Below are 15,947 nucleotides of genomic sequence, written 5' to 3'. Positions count from 1 at the left end.
GAGCCAAAGGCAGAGGCTGAACCCCCTGAGCCACCCAGGCACCCCCTAGCCACGACTTTTTAGACACAACACTAAAGGCAGGATCCATCAAACAGTTGATAGGATACATTACATTAAAATGAAAAATTTCTGTTCTGCTAAAGATAATGTCAAGATAGTGAGAAGACACACCAAAGACTGGAAGAAAACAGCTGCAAGGCACATATCTAAAATACCCCAAAACCCTTAAAACTCAACAATGAAAAGGCAACCCCATTACAAAATGGGCCCAGGACCCTAACAGACACCTCACCAAGAAGATACACAAATGACAAGTAAACATATGAAAAGATGTTCTTCATAATGTCATCGATAACTAAACATTAAAACAATGAGACACTATTACATACCTATTGGGATGGCCAAACTCCAAAACACTGACAGCACAAAATGATGGTGAGCATATAAAGCATAATTCATTGTTGGTGGGAATGCAAAATGGTACAGCCAACTTTGGAAGATAGATTCAGTTTCTTACAAAACTCTCTTTGGGATCCTTGGGTGGCACAATCGGTTAAGCATCCAATTCCTGGTTTCGGCTCAGGTTGTGATCTCAGGGTCTTGAGACAGAGACCCACATTGGGCTCTGCACTCCATGCGGAATCTGAATTTCTCTCTCCCTCCGCACCCCCCTGCACCCCCCCCCACTGTGCTCTCTCTCAAAAATAAGTAAGTAAATAAATCTTAAAACAAAACAAAACTCTCACCATGCCATCCATCAATCACCCTCCTTGGTATTTATCCAAAGGTTGAAAACTTATGTCCACACAAAAATCTGCACACGAATGTTTATAATGGTTTTATTCATCACTGCCAATCTTGGAAGTACCCAAAATGTGTATCAAAAGGCGAATAGATAGGCACTGCAGTGTTTATTCCAACAGTATTTTCAATAGCTCAGATATGAAAGCAACCTAAGTGTCTATCAATAAATGAATGGATAAAGAAGCTGGAATGGAATATTACTCAGCTGTAAAAAGAATGAAATCTTACCATTTCCAACAACATGGATGGACCTAGAGGGTATTATGCTAAGTGATAAGTCTGACAGAAAAGATAAATACCATGATTTTGCTTATATATGGAATCTAAAAAACAAAACAGGGGCACCTGGGTAGCTCAGTGGATTAAAGCCTCTGCCTTCAGCTCAGGTCATGATCTCGGGGTCCTGGGATTGAGCCCCACATCGGGCTCTCTGCTCCGCGGGGAGCCTGCTTCTCCTTCTCTCTCTGCCTGCCTCTCTGCCTACCTGTGATCTCTGTCAAATAAATAAATAAATAATCATTTAAAAAATAAAATAAAAAACAAAACAAATGAATAAACTAACAAAAACCAGAATCATATACATACATACAGAGAACAAACTGATGGTTGCCAGAGGGGAGGCAGGGTAGGGGGATGGGAGATACAGGATAGAATGACTAAGTCCCAGGCATGAAAGGTAAGCACAGGGAATTACAGTCAATGGTATTACAACAGTGTCCTGTGGTGACAGCAGCTCCACATGTGGCGAACACAGTGTAACACATAAAGATACTGAAACACGATGTTGTACACCTGCAACTAATAGAACACTGTGTGTCAACTATACTCAACTAAGCCAATTTTTAAAAAGGTGAATGGATAAACTGTGGCACACCCAGACAATGGAATATTATTTGGTACTAAAAAGAAAGCTATCAAAAGACATGGAGGAACCTTAAATGCACATTACTAAGTGAAGGAAGCCAATCTGAGAAGACCACATACTGTATGGTTCCAATGATTTGACATTCTGGAAAAGCAGAAGCTACAGAGATGGTCAAAAGATGAAGGGTTGCCAGGGGTTGCGTGCAGGGGAGACGGAAAGGGGGAGCACAAAGAATTTTAGGGCAATACTGTATTATACTCTAAGGGTAGATACCTGTCATTATACATTCATCCAAATGTCCAGAATGTACACCAACAAGAGTGAGGCATTTGGAAACTACGGACTTTGCGTGATGATGAGGCATCTGTAGTTTCATCAGTTACAGCAAATGCCCAAATCTGGTGGGGGATTTTGATCTCAGGGCGGTTACACATGTGTAGGGGCAGGGGATATATGGGAAGTCTCTGTACCTCTTGTTCTGTTTTGCTGTAAAGCTGGAGCTGCTCTAAAAAATAAAAGTCTTGGGATGCCTGGGTGGCTCAGTCGGTTAAGCGGCTGTCTTCAGCTCAGGTCATGATCCTACCATCCTGGAATTGAGTCCCACATGGGCTCCTTGCTCTGCAGGGAGCCTGCATCTCCCTCTGCCTGCCACTCTGCCTGTCTGTACTCTCTCTATCTCTCTGACAAATAAATAAATAAAATCTTTTAAAAAATTTTAAAAATTTTAAAAAGAGAGGGAAAAAAATAAAGTCTTTAAAAAACAAACTACAAAAACGAAGGACACAGAAAAATCACAAAGATGTCTCCAAGTTGTGGTCACTTGATTTCAATTATCCAGAGTAAAACTGTTCATCATCCAGAGGCTGACAAGGTACAAATAGCCTGGAAGTTTCCTCCTAAAGAAAGCAAGTATCTGGGGTGCCTGGGTGGCTCAGTGGGTTAAAGCCTCTGCCTTCAGCTCAGGTCATGATCTCAGGGGGCTGGGATCGAGCCCTGCATTGGGCTCTCTGCTTGGTGGGGAGCCTGCTTCCCCCCTCTCTCTGCCTGCCTCTCTGCCTACTTGTGATCTCTCTGTCTGAAAAATAAATAAAATCTTAAAAAAAAAAAAAAAAAAAGAAAAGAAAGCAAGGAAGTATCTTAGGATCCTGCATCTTTGCAAAATTTAATAAATAATTGAGAAAGGTTTTTACTTATTTTTTTAATCCAGATTTCTAGCATTTCCACTAGTGTCTAAAGAGATAAAAAGATCACTGTGCAGAACTAAAACCATAGCTGTTGGACTGGGGTGGGTGAAATAAACAGCTTTCTGAGTACCTACCATGTGCGAAGAACTATAATCAACTTGTTCACACTGAGCCTGCATAAGGTCTCCAGCATGAGAACAGAGGAGGCTCAGGCTTAGGGAAGGCAGACAGACTTGGGCTTGAATCCCAGCACCACTCCTTCCAAACAGGGTGGTCTTAGGCAAACCGTGCAACCTCTGTGGGCCTTTACTGCCTTATTTATAAAATAGGGTTTGAAATTAAAAACCAACATGTCTCCCAGCTTGGACAAGCTACACTCTAATATTCCAGAGCCAATTCTCAGCCATCAGAACCCCAACATTTGTAGCATCTGATTCTCCAACTGTCCTATTGTGAATGCTAGCACTAATACACTGAATTGCAATTGCTTATCTGTCTGTGCCTGCCCTGCTAGGCTGCACACTCTATAGGGACAAGATGGCTCACCATCCCCTCTACAGCATCCCAGTACCTTGTGGGGAGCGCCCAGGTGCAGGGAGAATTCATTCATTCCACAAATGCTTATTAAGAACAGGATGTGGCACCTTGCTACATTCTGAAGCTGGAACACAGTATCTCCAAACTAGAGCAGCTTTTTCTGAAAGGTTGCTCACTCTGACCCTGGGGAGATACCAAATGCTGGATTCTGTGACATCAGAGGACTGTAAAGCACTTGAATGTGGTGTGGAAGAGGACAGCCCCAAAGGACATCTGCAGAGACTATCAGTGGTGGGGCAGGGTTGGGGGATGCTAATGCCAGAGCAGACTCGGGGGCCCACGTGCTGCCTGTTGAGCTGCGGGAGTGGGGCTGGGCCTTCACCTGGGACCCTGTCACAGATTCATCTGTGATCTACTCATTTGTGAACTGATCCCAAATCTCCTCTTAGTCACCTGCTAACAGGCCAGGACTGCAATGTCTGCCTCTAGGAGCAGGGGCCAAGTTTGCTGAATCTTAAGCTAAAGCTGGGGTTATTGTTTTTCCCTTAGATAAAAGAGGGGACCAGGAAACTTTTCTCAAGTTAGTGAAATTTTAGAATTTCTGCTGAGGTCTGAGTATGGGAAGTGGGCTGGAACTCAGCCATGTCCTGGAGAAGAGCAGAAAAACAGGGTTCTCCTTCCTTGGACAGCCTCATGAAAGCGGCTCTGGCCAGGGCCCCACAAGCAAGAGACAGGGGTGGCAGCTGCCCACTCAGGGAGACTCAGATGACCTGTGTTTATTCTTAGCTGTTTTTGTACAGAACCTAAAAAACCTTTGGACTCTGGGCTTGTGTCCAAGAAGAGGTGCACAATAAACAGTAAGAAAAGAATCACCCCCTCTCTTAAGAAGATACCGTGTGCCGATCAGAGACTCCTGGTCCCCTAAAACTGTCAGAATCTCATCATTTATAAACAGCTGACAAGTTGGGCCACCAGGCTCCAGTTCCTGACCTGACAGTGGTCATTTACTGCATGACCTTGGGTAAGTCGCTTCTGCTCTCTGAGCCTTAGTTTCCTGAGTGATAAAATAAGGGAGGGGATGGACCAGATAATTTCTAAGAAATCAAGCAGCTCTGGAAAACCACATCCCATCGTGGATGCTAACCCTGGTCTTGAGCATAGTATAGGGGGAAGAACCCTTGAAACGAAGCCTTCAGGAAAAATGCTGCATTGGCTCATCTGACTTCAGTATTTCCCTTAAAAGCACCATCTAGATCCACTGGCAACCAACAACCATTGAGCACCCACAGTGTGCTAAGCTAGCTCATTAACTGCCTCATTATAACCAGCCCATAAGAAAACTGTCATTGTCCCTACATCACAGGTGACAGGCAGGACGGTACACTCATCTAAGGCACAGACTATATGGTCACCAAGACGTGGGGTCTGCTTCCTATCCAAGGGTCCTTAAGCAAGCTACTTACTTCCTCCCACAAGCTTCAGTTTCCTCATCTGGAACAGAGATAATGATTGCCCCTGTCTCCTGGGCTTGTTTCATGATCAGAATGGAGTGGGCCTGTGAATCACTCAGTGATGATTATCTGTTACTACCACGAGCACTTCGACTGTTGCCATCATTACCATATCTACTAGAGGCAAGAGCAAGTAGGCTCAGGCAGAATGTATAAAAGGACATCACTCAAAACATCACAACAGCCTAAAATTTGATCAAGTCTAAGGACAGGTAAGATGGAGCAGCTCTGGGTCAGTGTTGCAGTGCAAAGTCTTCAAGTAATTGAGCCCAGGTTCCTGAACCTCTTAGCCTCTGGGTCTCATCTCCAGAGGCTAAGAGGTAATACCTCCCCAGGTTGTGGGGATGTGCTAATGTGGATGAAAAATTCCTGGCAGAGTGTGCAGGGAGCAGAAGGCTGTGGATGAATGTTCTCTCCCATGCCTTCCCATATACTTCTTTTGAAATCTCCAAGAATGCAGCCTGCTGGTCCTTTCTTAAACCCCAGTCCCTGCATTAGAATTCTCTACACACAAGCTTGATGGCTCAACCAATGGCAAGTGGCCTACTGTGGGACTCAGCTTCTTCCTGAGGGCTGGGTGGAACCAAACTTTGGTAAGGCCCATGTCCTGGGCCCAAGAACTCAAGGCCAAATGTGCACATGGACAACCCAAGCACAGGCATGCACTAACATCTTGTCCAGTGGCCCTCAAACCTCACCACACACAACTGCCACCCAGCCAAGTCCACTGGCCTTGGCATTGACTCCCAGGAAAGTTGTAATCTTGATTGAAGCAATCATGGTATCAACCATGACACCTCCTCCCTTCCCTTTACCATTCACAAGGCCCTCTCACATATGTTAACTGGGAAGGTAAAGGCTGTGTTTTGTTCATCTTTGGATATCCACTGAACAATGCTAGGTATAGATACCCAGAAACTACTTCTCAAATGAATAAACTTTATCTTTATAACAAGATTTTTTAAGATCACCCCATTATTCAGCACTTGCCATAATTGGCAACCACTCCGTGAGAAAAGCCTCATATCAATCCCCATTTTGCATAAGGGGAAACTGAGGCTCAAAGAAGTTAAGTGACATGCTATGGTCACAGCTAGTGAGTGACAGACCTGAGATGTGAATCCTGATTCCACACTTTCAGCCCTCCAAGTCTTCAGCCCTCCAAGTCTTTCTCCTCCTCTTTAGCCACAAGAGGCAGCAAAGAGGGGAACAGGAAAAAAGTGTATATAGTCTAAAGAAGTATATCAATTACGCACAGATTTTTAGATTTGGAAAAATAGAAAAATCCTACTGCTTTTTAAAAATTATGTACAGTTAGTCAGCATATAGTACATCATTAGATTTTGATATAGCATTCAACGATTCATTAGTTGAATATAACACCCAGTGCTCATCACAACACACACCCTCCTCAAGATCCATCACCCCATTACCCTATCCCCATACCCATCTCCCTTCTGTAACCCTCAGTTTGTTTCCTGGAGCCCAGAGTCTCTTATGGTTTGTCTCCCTCTCTGATTCCTTCCCATTCAGTTTTCCCTCCCCTTCCCCATGGTCTTGCATGCTATCTATTGCTTTCTCCTGATATAAACTAGAGAAAGCAAAGATCAGAAAAATCATCTTGGCCAAAAGGACATGGGTGTCCGTTCTCTTTTCTCTGACACCCCACCCCCCGGGCACATTATGATTCCTTTCTAGTATACCCTCAGCTCCCTTAGAGCTCACAGCATGGGGGCTTGTTGGTATCTGTTTTCTGCTCTCCTAACTTCCCTCCAACAGGTATGTCCACCTGCCAAACACTTACCACTGTGGCAGCTGAGGGAACCATCTTTTGTAAAAGGACCCAGAGTTGTTAAGTTCCCATTTCCTTGGAGGTTTGACCTCCAGCTCCTGACCAAGCTAACAGATTAGAATAAAGGTGATGAGCAAATGCCTGCTGGAAACAGGCAGGCAAGGAGTGACATGGTCAAAGTGACCGAGAAGTGAGTAAAGCTTCATGTCCTCTTTCCCACAAGAAAAAAATGGAACAGCACAAATGAGGACACTAATGGCACTGACATTCAGCCAAAGGGTCAGGGCAATAGGGAATGGTGGGGAGTGTGGCCAAGCAGAGCATCCCTAGAAGGATGTGGCTGCTGCTCAGCTCAGCCAAATGCTGCTGTGTAGGCATGCAGGCCCTAGGTCACCAAACCTTTCAACTTTCCAAAGGATACCAGACTCATATTTACTTTTTCACCATGAACTCTCTGGATTTTTAAATGCTTGCAACTAATTCTTTACTTTCTTTTCTTAAATAAAACACACAAGTGGGCTGGACTTGTCTATGAGCTACCTACAACCTCTGTATTGATCCTTGCAGCACAGATGGCTCTGCTAAAGACATCCCCCTGCTACTCTATGTTTCAAGCCCCCCTGACAGGTAGCTGAGGCCAAGCCTTAGGTTCTGGCCAGTGGTCCATGGTAACCTTCTGACCAGGCCTATTGAGATTGTCTGCCTCCTCCTATTTCTCTTTCCTAAGGAGACAGAGGTCCTGGAGGCTACATGGTATAGATAGCACAGTAACAAGATGGAAGCATCTGCCCTTCCCTCCACAGACTCCAGGTGGGTGAGGTCTCGGGGCCTATCAGTGTAGGCAGCCAGCATTTCTTGCCCTTGCATGTGCCTGGAGCACATGTCTTCATTACAAAATCCCATGGTAGTAGTTTAGCACTTCTTCCAGGGTTCAAAGCACTTTACCTCCCCCTTCCTTGCATGGCTCTCCATAAGACAGAACGGGCTTTGTTATTTCACGGATGAGCAACTTGAGGCTCAGAAGGGAACTGAATAGCCCTGAGGTGTGCTGCAAGTGAGTGGTACCCTGGGATTCTAGCTCTGGGCTCCTGAGTGGACTCTCAGTCCAGTGTTCCTCCTACCACCCCACAGAAGAGTTGCCTTTTGCAATGTGAACTCCCTGGCACTCTACAGTTCACGTGTGATCTCGCACAAGGACAGCTCATATCCTCCCCTGCCCATGGCTGTTGCTTCAAGATGCACCTCTTACCTTCCCTGTGGACTTGGTCCCCTTCCAGATGCAGAAGTAACAGATGGTCCAGGCTGCCAGGAGACACAAGGCCAGCTCCCAGCGGAGGTTCCCAATGTGCTCAATCCCATCTGAGATGGCCAAGACCCGGCGCCTGCAGAGGGGAGTAGGGAGAGTCACGGAGGCTGGAAACCCACCCTGACCAACCCCCAGCAAAGCTAGTGCTATAGAGGGGCAGGGATGGGCCACCCACTCATTCACCTGCCCTTTACTATTTGCTGAGCACTTCCTCTGAGCCAAACCCAGGGCTGGGTATGGGGACCCCAGAGAAGAACAAGACCTAGCCTTCTGTCTTCATGGATTCACTCATGGGGAAAAAGACAGGCCAGTTAGTAGATGGTTTATGGTAAGTGGGGCAAGGAGAGGAAGTTGTAGGGGCTCTGGAGAGACCAGGAAGCATCTAGCCTATCTCAAGGTTGCCAGGAGACTGTAGCACTGTCCATACACATTCCAGGTCCCTCCCTCAGCACAAGCATTATACATCCCTGGCCTGCTGAACTAAAGAGTGAACACTGAACTTGCTTTGGCCAGTGGCACCTGTGTCACTTCCAGGGCCAGGTGGTGCAGTTCCCCTCTTTCCCTTTTCCCTACTGTTGCTGTCATGACAGGGTATGTATCAAGATGAAGCTTCTAGAGGCTTAAGTTCCTGAGTGACTTCATGAGGCCCTTCTGCTACCCCTTGTCCAAGATGTGGTGTGATCAAGAAAGCAACATTGTTGCTTTAAGCTACTGAGATCTTTGGAGGTGTTTGTTATCGTGGCAAAACCCAACCAATCCTGACCGATACACAGGGGGTCAGGGAAAGTGTTCTGGAAGAAGTGATATTTGAGCTAACCTTTGAAGGATGATGGGATTTAGTCAGGAGAGAGAGGGAGTTAAGGTTGTTTTAGATCGAGGTATTAGCCAGAACACAGAGCATGGGATACCTGGGGAATGCTGGAGCATGGGGATCAGAAGGGAAATGCAGAAAAGGTAAAACAGAGGAGTATCCCTGGGAGCCCTGAATAACATGCTGAGAGATGGGCTATCCACAGGAGGGGGAGGACCCCTGGCTACACTGAGCCAGTGCCTCCTGCCCCAGTCTTCCTTCAGAACCATCAATTCTTCAGGGTTGACACAGGCCTGGCTCCCAGAGCCCATGCCTGGGGTTTGTGTTTCTTTAAAGTCAAACTTGCCACGCTCCATATTGTGTAGAACCATGGCACCAAAACAAACCCCCTCCAAACTCACTCCACGAACCCCATTCTGGCTGCCAAACCACCCCCGCTGGACCACGCCGGTTGCCTCAGCGCTCTGGGAACGTCCTTTGAGCAAGCAGCTCCCATCCCACCAAGCATGAAAGCCTCCCTCAGTGTCTGTCTCCCTGGGAATCTGCTCAGGGCCCGATTCTGCATTAATTATCCAATGACACCAATCAGCCCTGGTCTACAGGCTCCCTCCAGCCCCAGTCCCTGCTGGAGAAATCCGGCAGTCCCCCAAACAAAACTGGGCTGTGTGCAGCTGTGGACCCACCTGAAAGGAAACCAGCTTTCAGACCTATAGCCAGAAGTGGGAAAATCCACTTAAATACACATTTATTGAGCACCTACTATGTACCAGGCACGACTAATACTACAGATAAAAAGGTAAGTGTGTATAAGTTTTGCCCTCTACTAGTATGTTAGACCAAAAAAAAAAAAAAAAAAAAATCCAAGTTATTTAAGGAAGGAGACAGCCACATAGCTACAATAGGTTGTTTTTTGCTTTTTCAAGGTTTATTTATTTTAGAGAGAGAGCAGTAGCAGGAGGAGCAGAAGGAGAGAAAGAGAGAATCTCAAGCAGGCTCTGTGCTCAGCTCACTCTCACGACCCTGAGGTCATGACTTGAGCAGAAACCAAGTCTGAGGCTTAATGGACTGAGCCACCCAGGCGCCCCAGCAACAGTTTTTTGTGTTTTATTTCATTTCTTATGTCTTAGTAGTTTCTGGCTTTAATTCTTTTAAGACCTACAGGCCATTAAATAAAACCTTCAAGAATATCTATTATCATGACAGAGTAGTGGGCCAAAGAGCACAGCCTTTGTGGAACACTTACTAAAAATACAAAAATTCCTGCACCTCATCCCAGACCCATGGAGTCTGAATCTTTTCTGTACAGCTCCCTGGCAGCTGCATTTTACCACATTTCCCCAAGGACTGCTTATGCATGATAAGGCTTCTATACTACAGAAGTAGAGTTCCCTGGCAATGAAGGAATGACCTACAAATTCCACCTGAATAGTATTTTTGAAGCGGATCTGGGGACGGTATCCTGTATCCTTCGAGAAGCTACTGAAGGGCTTGACTTTCTCCCCACCAAAATACTGTGATGTACCCACTCACTCCCAAAATTCTTCAAGGAAACCTCATGGTGTTCATCAAGTACCTTGTTTCTAGATTAAGAGTCTCCTAGGCGACATATATCTACCACCTTGCCCACTGCCCCCAACAGCAACCCAAATGCCCAGCAGCTGGTGAATGAGAAGGGTGAAGCCCACACAGGAGAGAAAGTAGGCCAGTGCAGATGGTGTGCTTTTCCCAGTCCACCCCAGGCTCTGAATTTTTCATTAAAGAAACACTTACATGAGGTCCCTAGCTAGCAGGGGGGCACAAACACACATGCCTTCTTATTGATGCGGTTGTTTTCTGAACTGGAATTTGAAAACTGGAAATGGTACAGGGGTAGAGGGGCAGCAGAGGAGGCAGATCAGCCAGGAGGGAGCTGGCTCAGGTCCCCTCTCTTCCACATTTTGGATGCTGCAAACTTTTGAGTCATGCAGCCTGCCTTGACGCCCTCTCGCTTAATTGAACAATCTAATTCCCAGAATGGGAAGCAGATTACTAAAAGCTACGCAGGATGAATTGCTCTTTTGTTCCACCAGACGCTATTTGAAAACATCCCCAAATGATTTCTTTAGGTTTTACCATAGCTGACTCTAGCTAGCAATGGACCTTGGGTTTCTAAAGATAGGGGGGTCGGGGGCTAGGTTCTCAGCCTGCAGGCCTGTGGGTTGTTTTGAAACCCACAAGGGCAGCCTTTGAGAGCCAGGGGCTGGGGCACTCAACTCCGGAGACTTGGAGAAGGCACAGCTCTTCCTGGGAAAAAGCTTTCTTAATGACCCTCCCCCATGAAGAGCTGGGACAGGAGAAAGGTCTGAATAAGGAAGAGTTTGCTGCCAACACCCTGGCAAAAAAAAAAGGACCAAGGAACAGACCTCCCGACACTGTCCAGGGAGCGGGAAATGGTGAAGACTAGACAGAACTCTTTGGAGACCTTTACTCGAGTTATACTGAACAACTACTATGAGCCAGGAAGGGAAGCAGATCCTTCCTGAGGCATCTTTTTCAGGCCCTAAGTGTAGAGTATTTCTGGAGATTGCTATCCAGAGACTAAAATCTCAGAGCTTGGAAGTATGAGGCCTCTGCTTCTCCACCCCGGTGCATATATAGAGATGGACTGGGTTCAAATTGAGCTCTGCTCCTTACCAGCTGTGTGCCTTGGGATAAGGGATATCACTTCTCTGAGTCTCAGCTTCTTCATCCATAACATGGGAATGACAATACTTCCCTTTGATAGGTTTTCAACCATCATCTAACCCTCCCCACAATCCTTGAGGTTAAGTACAATCACCATCATTTCAAAGTCATACCAGGAGCAAGCAAAAGCCCTGGGATTTGAATCTAGGGCTCCTGGCTCCAAAGGCCACACCTTCAGGCTCAATGCTAGCTCCTAGATTCCCCCCGTACACTTACCCTGTAAAATGACGGCCTTCCTCTCTTCTTATAAATTAAAGCTGTTGGTAAATGCATGCCCCAAAGCTATATTACATGTCTTTGCATATGACATAAAGGTAGTACATATGTCCTTCATACATTTATTAATTTATTCAAGTAGCACTTATCAAGGTGTCCTTAGTGTGTCCGTGTTACAGCTGGGGTTCTGTAAAGAGCTCATGTTCTAAAGGGGAAAGCAGACAAGAAAACAGAACTGGGCATGGAGAGGGTCAGGATGGAGAAAAGCAGGGACCCTCACTGGGGATCTGGCCAAAAATAGGATGTGGAGATGTGACTGAGCCAGGGGGTCCTGGAGGGTAGGAAGAGAATTAGCAAAGAAGTGGCAGAGAGAGCATTGGGGCAGAACGGCCACCAGGTGCAAAAGTCTGGAAGGAAGGCTTGGTGAGGTCAGTAAAGGGCATAGTATGTTGGGTCAGTGTACCAGAAGCTAGGATGAGAGGTAGGGGTGAGAACAAGGCTGGAGTGTGAACAAGGGCTAGACTATGAGCCTTGCTAAGGAGCTAGGGTTTCGTCCTGAGGGCAACAGAAGCCTAGTAGAATCTTAAAACTCTTTGGCTGCAGTGGGAAGAATGGACAGTAATGGTAGAATGGGGCAGGGCTCCCTTAGTTTAGTCACTAAAGGGGGAGGGTCTGGACCAAGGTAGGGGAATGGTCCTGGAAGGAATAAGTGACTTGAAAAGTGCACAGGTACAAAGTGACTGCCAGCGGGCGGCAGGTAGCAGGGAAGAGGGAGGTCTCCGCTGACTTGGTTGGATGTGGGGTCATTAGTTGAGCAGGAATGGAGGTTGAGCAGGTAGGAGGAGGTGGTGGTAAAGAATCGATCTTTTAGACAAGATGATTCTGAGGATTGTGAACACCCAGGAAGCTGCAGTGCCCAGAGGCAATGGCTCTGGCTGTAAAGCTCTGAAAAGAGCTGCAGGGATGAGATTGAGACCTGAACTCAGGGTGTGCTGGGAGAGCATGAGGCTGCCTGGGGAGAGCTGGAGGAGGGAGAGGACCTGCCACGGAGCTCCCAGAACCCCAGCATTCACAGCGCAGAAAGAGGAAGGGAGGAGTCCTTGCAGCAGGCAGGCAGAAAGGCAGGGGAGCAACAGGAAAAGGGGGTATCCCTGGAGGCAGAGGGCATTCCAGAAGGGGAAGCAGCCCATCTGCCACGTGCTGGTGGGCAGTCTGGTGAGAGGGAGAGTGTTGCGGGATTTGCAACCAGAAGGTGTGGTTGAGGCAAGGCGAGAGGGTCCTTGTGGGGCAGACTTCAGGCTGCTGTGGGCGGGGAGCAGGACAGACTTCAGGCTGCTCTGGGTGTGGAGCAGATACACGATGGGACCCTGGTGAGGTAGCTCTTTGAGGAAGTTGGGCTCTTGTGGATCAGAGGCTGTGGTAGCTAAAAAGGTCCCACAGAGTACAAAAGCTGTTTTGCTATGCCAGTTTTGTTCTCAGGTTGGTGCAAGTGGGGTAGTTAATGGGTAAGGGAGGATGGGGTCAAACACAGGATGGGATAGGGTGTAAGGGAGAAGGGGGGGGGCTAAAAGAAAGAACATGCTGGTAGAGATGTTACCATTTGCTATAGGAACAGGAAGGAAAGAATTGGGGAAACCATGAGGCCAGTTTGAAAACAAACCATCCTTATTAAGAGACTGTCAGGAGAAGACTGGGAAGGAGCTGGCAGTGGAGGGGACAATGGCAGATGCCACTAACAGACCTACATTCAGTGCTTCCTGTGAGGAAGGGCTGAGGATTATTAGACCCATTTTATATATGGGGAAACTGAGGCCAAATGAGGTAAAGCACCTTGCCCAGATTAGGACTTGAAATCAGCTTCTTCTGGAGCCCATCCTGCATCCCCCAACTGCTGTCTTCAGAAAGGGACCTAGGGAGAGAAGGCATCTCACTCAAGGGCCCTCCTCCAACTTTCAGGGTCCTAGGGAAATTGCTGGAATCCTAAATCTAGTCCTCAGGCATCACTCCCTTCTCAGTGTCTCATACTCAGACAGACTGGGTCCAGTGAGAAGGAAAGAGCCTCACACCTGGGGCTTCCCTAGCTTCCAGAGCCAGGAATGGTCTGAATCAGGAGAGCAGAGAGGGAGCAGGCAGCCAGGCCCCTCTCCCCCACCCCCAAAGAGCCTGGGAGAGACTGTGTGGGAATAGCTCCCAGCACGGCTGGTCAGTCGGGGAGGCCTCATCTTAATGTCCAGCACGGAGCCGGAGCCGGCAAACACATCACCTTTCTTTAACCTGCCACGGAGGAAGCGCTGCCAGGGACGCAGAGACCGCCCTAAAAACTGGCACTGAGGGGCCTGGCTATAAATAGCCTTGCTGGTCTTCCCTTCTGGTCTCCCCAAGCAACAAACAAAAAAGGGCCCATCACCAAAACAAATGTGCTTTCCCTGCCCCCTCCAGAACTTCTCTGCCTCCAGGGTTCTGCTGTCACTTCTCTGGGAAGAAAGAAGAGCAGCCCCCAGCTCTTCCTGCATATGGGGCTCACTCCTCTAGCCCCTAGCAGGAGTCCTAAAACCCCCTGGAGCCTCAGGGCAAGGAACCCCCTTATCAAGAAAATGAGGCCTCCTCAGCATGCAACCTTTGAGCAGGTGCAAACTCTATGCTATGCTGAGTACCCTGAGGACTAAAGCCACAAGGAAGAGGAAAGCAGGGCATTCTGCCCTCAGAGAGCTCACTACCCAGGGGATGTAAAAGCTTGGCTTTCCCTCATGTTTACTCCCAAGGGGAATGCAACCGCTATTCCCATTTCACATATGAGAAAACTATGGCTTATGCAAATTTGCATGCCCAAGAAGGCTGAGGCAGAACCTGAAGCCACATTTGTTCAACTTTAGAGGCAGAGCTTGGACCCACTGTCTGGTCATGGGGAAGATAGGCCAGAACCTTGTCATTCAGGGAATACAACTAGGGACCCAAGTTGGCCTGAGAAATCCCTGTAGGTGAAGCAGAAGTCCTCACCAGCCCCCAAACACACTCTGACTTCTCTACTTTATACCATTCATTCCTGCTGTTCCCTCTGCCAGGAATGTCATTCTCAATTCTCCCAAGCTATAAAAACTCCACAGGTCCTTTAAGCACCTGCTCAAATAATACAAAACTTCACTAAGTGCTTTCTTCACCCTTAGGGTCAGTCCCTCCTTTCATTTAAAGGTTAAGCAAGCACCTAACTTGCACCAGGCACTCCTAGGTAAGGGGCAACAAATTTTTTCTCTAAAGGGCCAGATAATAAATATTTTAGGCTCTGCAAGCTATAAGGTCACTGTCCTAACTATGCAACTCGATTCTTGCAGTGTGAAAGCAGCCACACACAATTTATAAATGAATGAGTATGGCTGTCTTCCAATAAAACTTTTTTTTCACAAAAACAAACAGCAAATGAGTTTTGGTCAGTAGTCTCCAGACCCCTGTCCTAGGCTAATGCTTTCCAAAGAACACTAATCCCTCAATCACTCCAAGTTCTCAGGTCACACCAGGCCCTCACTGGAGAAAATGATGTACACTGTAGCCCTCCTTTGAGAGTCTCAATGATCATAAGAATATTAAAGGCTCTGAGAATTCCTGCAATAAAGACACCTTCACAGTTCTCATTCACCCAATGTTTCCCAAGTTTACTCAGAAGTGTTCCCTATTAGAGTGCAAATTAAAACCACAATGAGATAGTATTTCACACCCATTAGGGTACAGCTGCTAGGATGGCAGTAATCAAGAAAACAATAACAAGTGTCCTCCAGGATGTGCAGAAATGGAACATCATATATTTATTTCTGGTAGGAATGCAAAATGGCTTAGCCACACTGAAAAATGGTTTGGCAATTTCCTAAGAAGCTCAACATAAGGGGCGCCTGGGTGGCTCAGTGGATTAAGCCTCTGCCTTCAGCTCAGGCATGATCTCAGGTCCCTGCTCAGCAGGGAGTCTGCTTCCCTCCCCCCCCCCCCCCCCCCCGCCTCTCTGCCTACTTCTGATCTCAGTCTCTCAAATAAATAAATAAATAAAATCTTTAAAAAAAAAGAAAGAAAGAAAGAAAGAAACTCAACATAGAACTCAGAGATTTCACCCCTAGGTTACTCATAATAGCCAAAAACTGAAAGCCACCTAAGTATCTATCAACTGATAGATAAACAAAATGTGGGATATCCATAAAATGGAATGTTATTCAA

At 46.9% G+C, this 15,947-nt stretch overlaps 1 protein-coding gene across 1 annotated transcript in view; it reads right to left on the bottom strand.

Annotated features, from left to right (window-relative positions):
- SLC6A11 (solute carrier family 6 member 11) overlaps positions 1-15,947 on the bottom strand; it is a 127,265-nt gene that overhangs the window by 91,355 nt on the left and 19,963 nt on the right. Inside the window, exon 5 of the mRNA XM_059161737.1 lies at positions 7,943-8,075. Coding sequence (XP_059017720.1) covers positions 7,943-8,075 — 133 coding nt within the window. The remainder of the gene's footprint in view (positions 1-7,942; positions 8,076-15,947) is intronic.

The sequence above is a fragment of the Mustela lutreola genome, chromosome 2, assembly GCF_030435805.1.
Source record: "Mustela lutreola isolate mMusLut2 chromosome 2, mMusLut2.pri, whole genome shotgun sequence".
Classification (NCBI taxonomy): domain Eukaryota; kingdom Metazoa; phylum Chordata; class Mammalia; order Carnivora; family Mustelidae; genus Mustela; species Mustela lutreola.
This window is presented reverse-complemented; position numbering and strand designations above follow the sequence as displayed.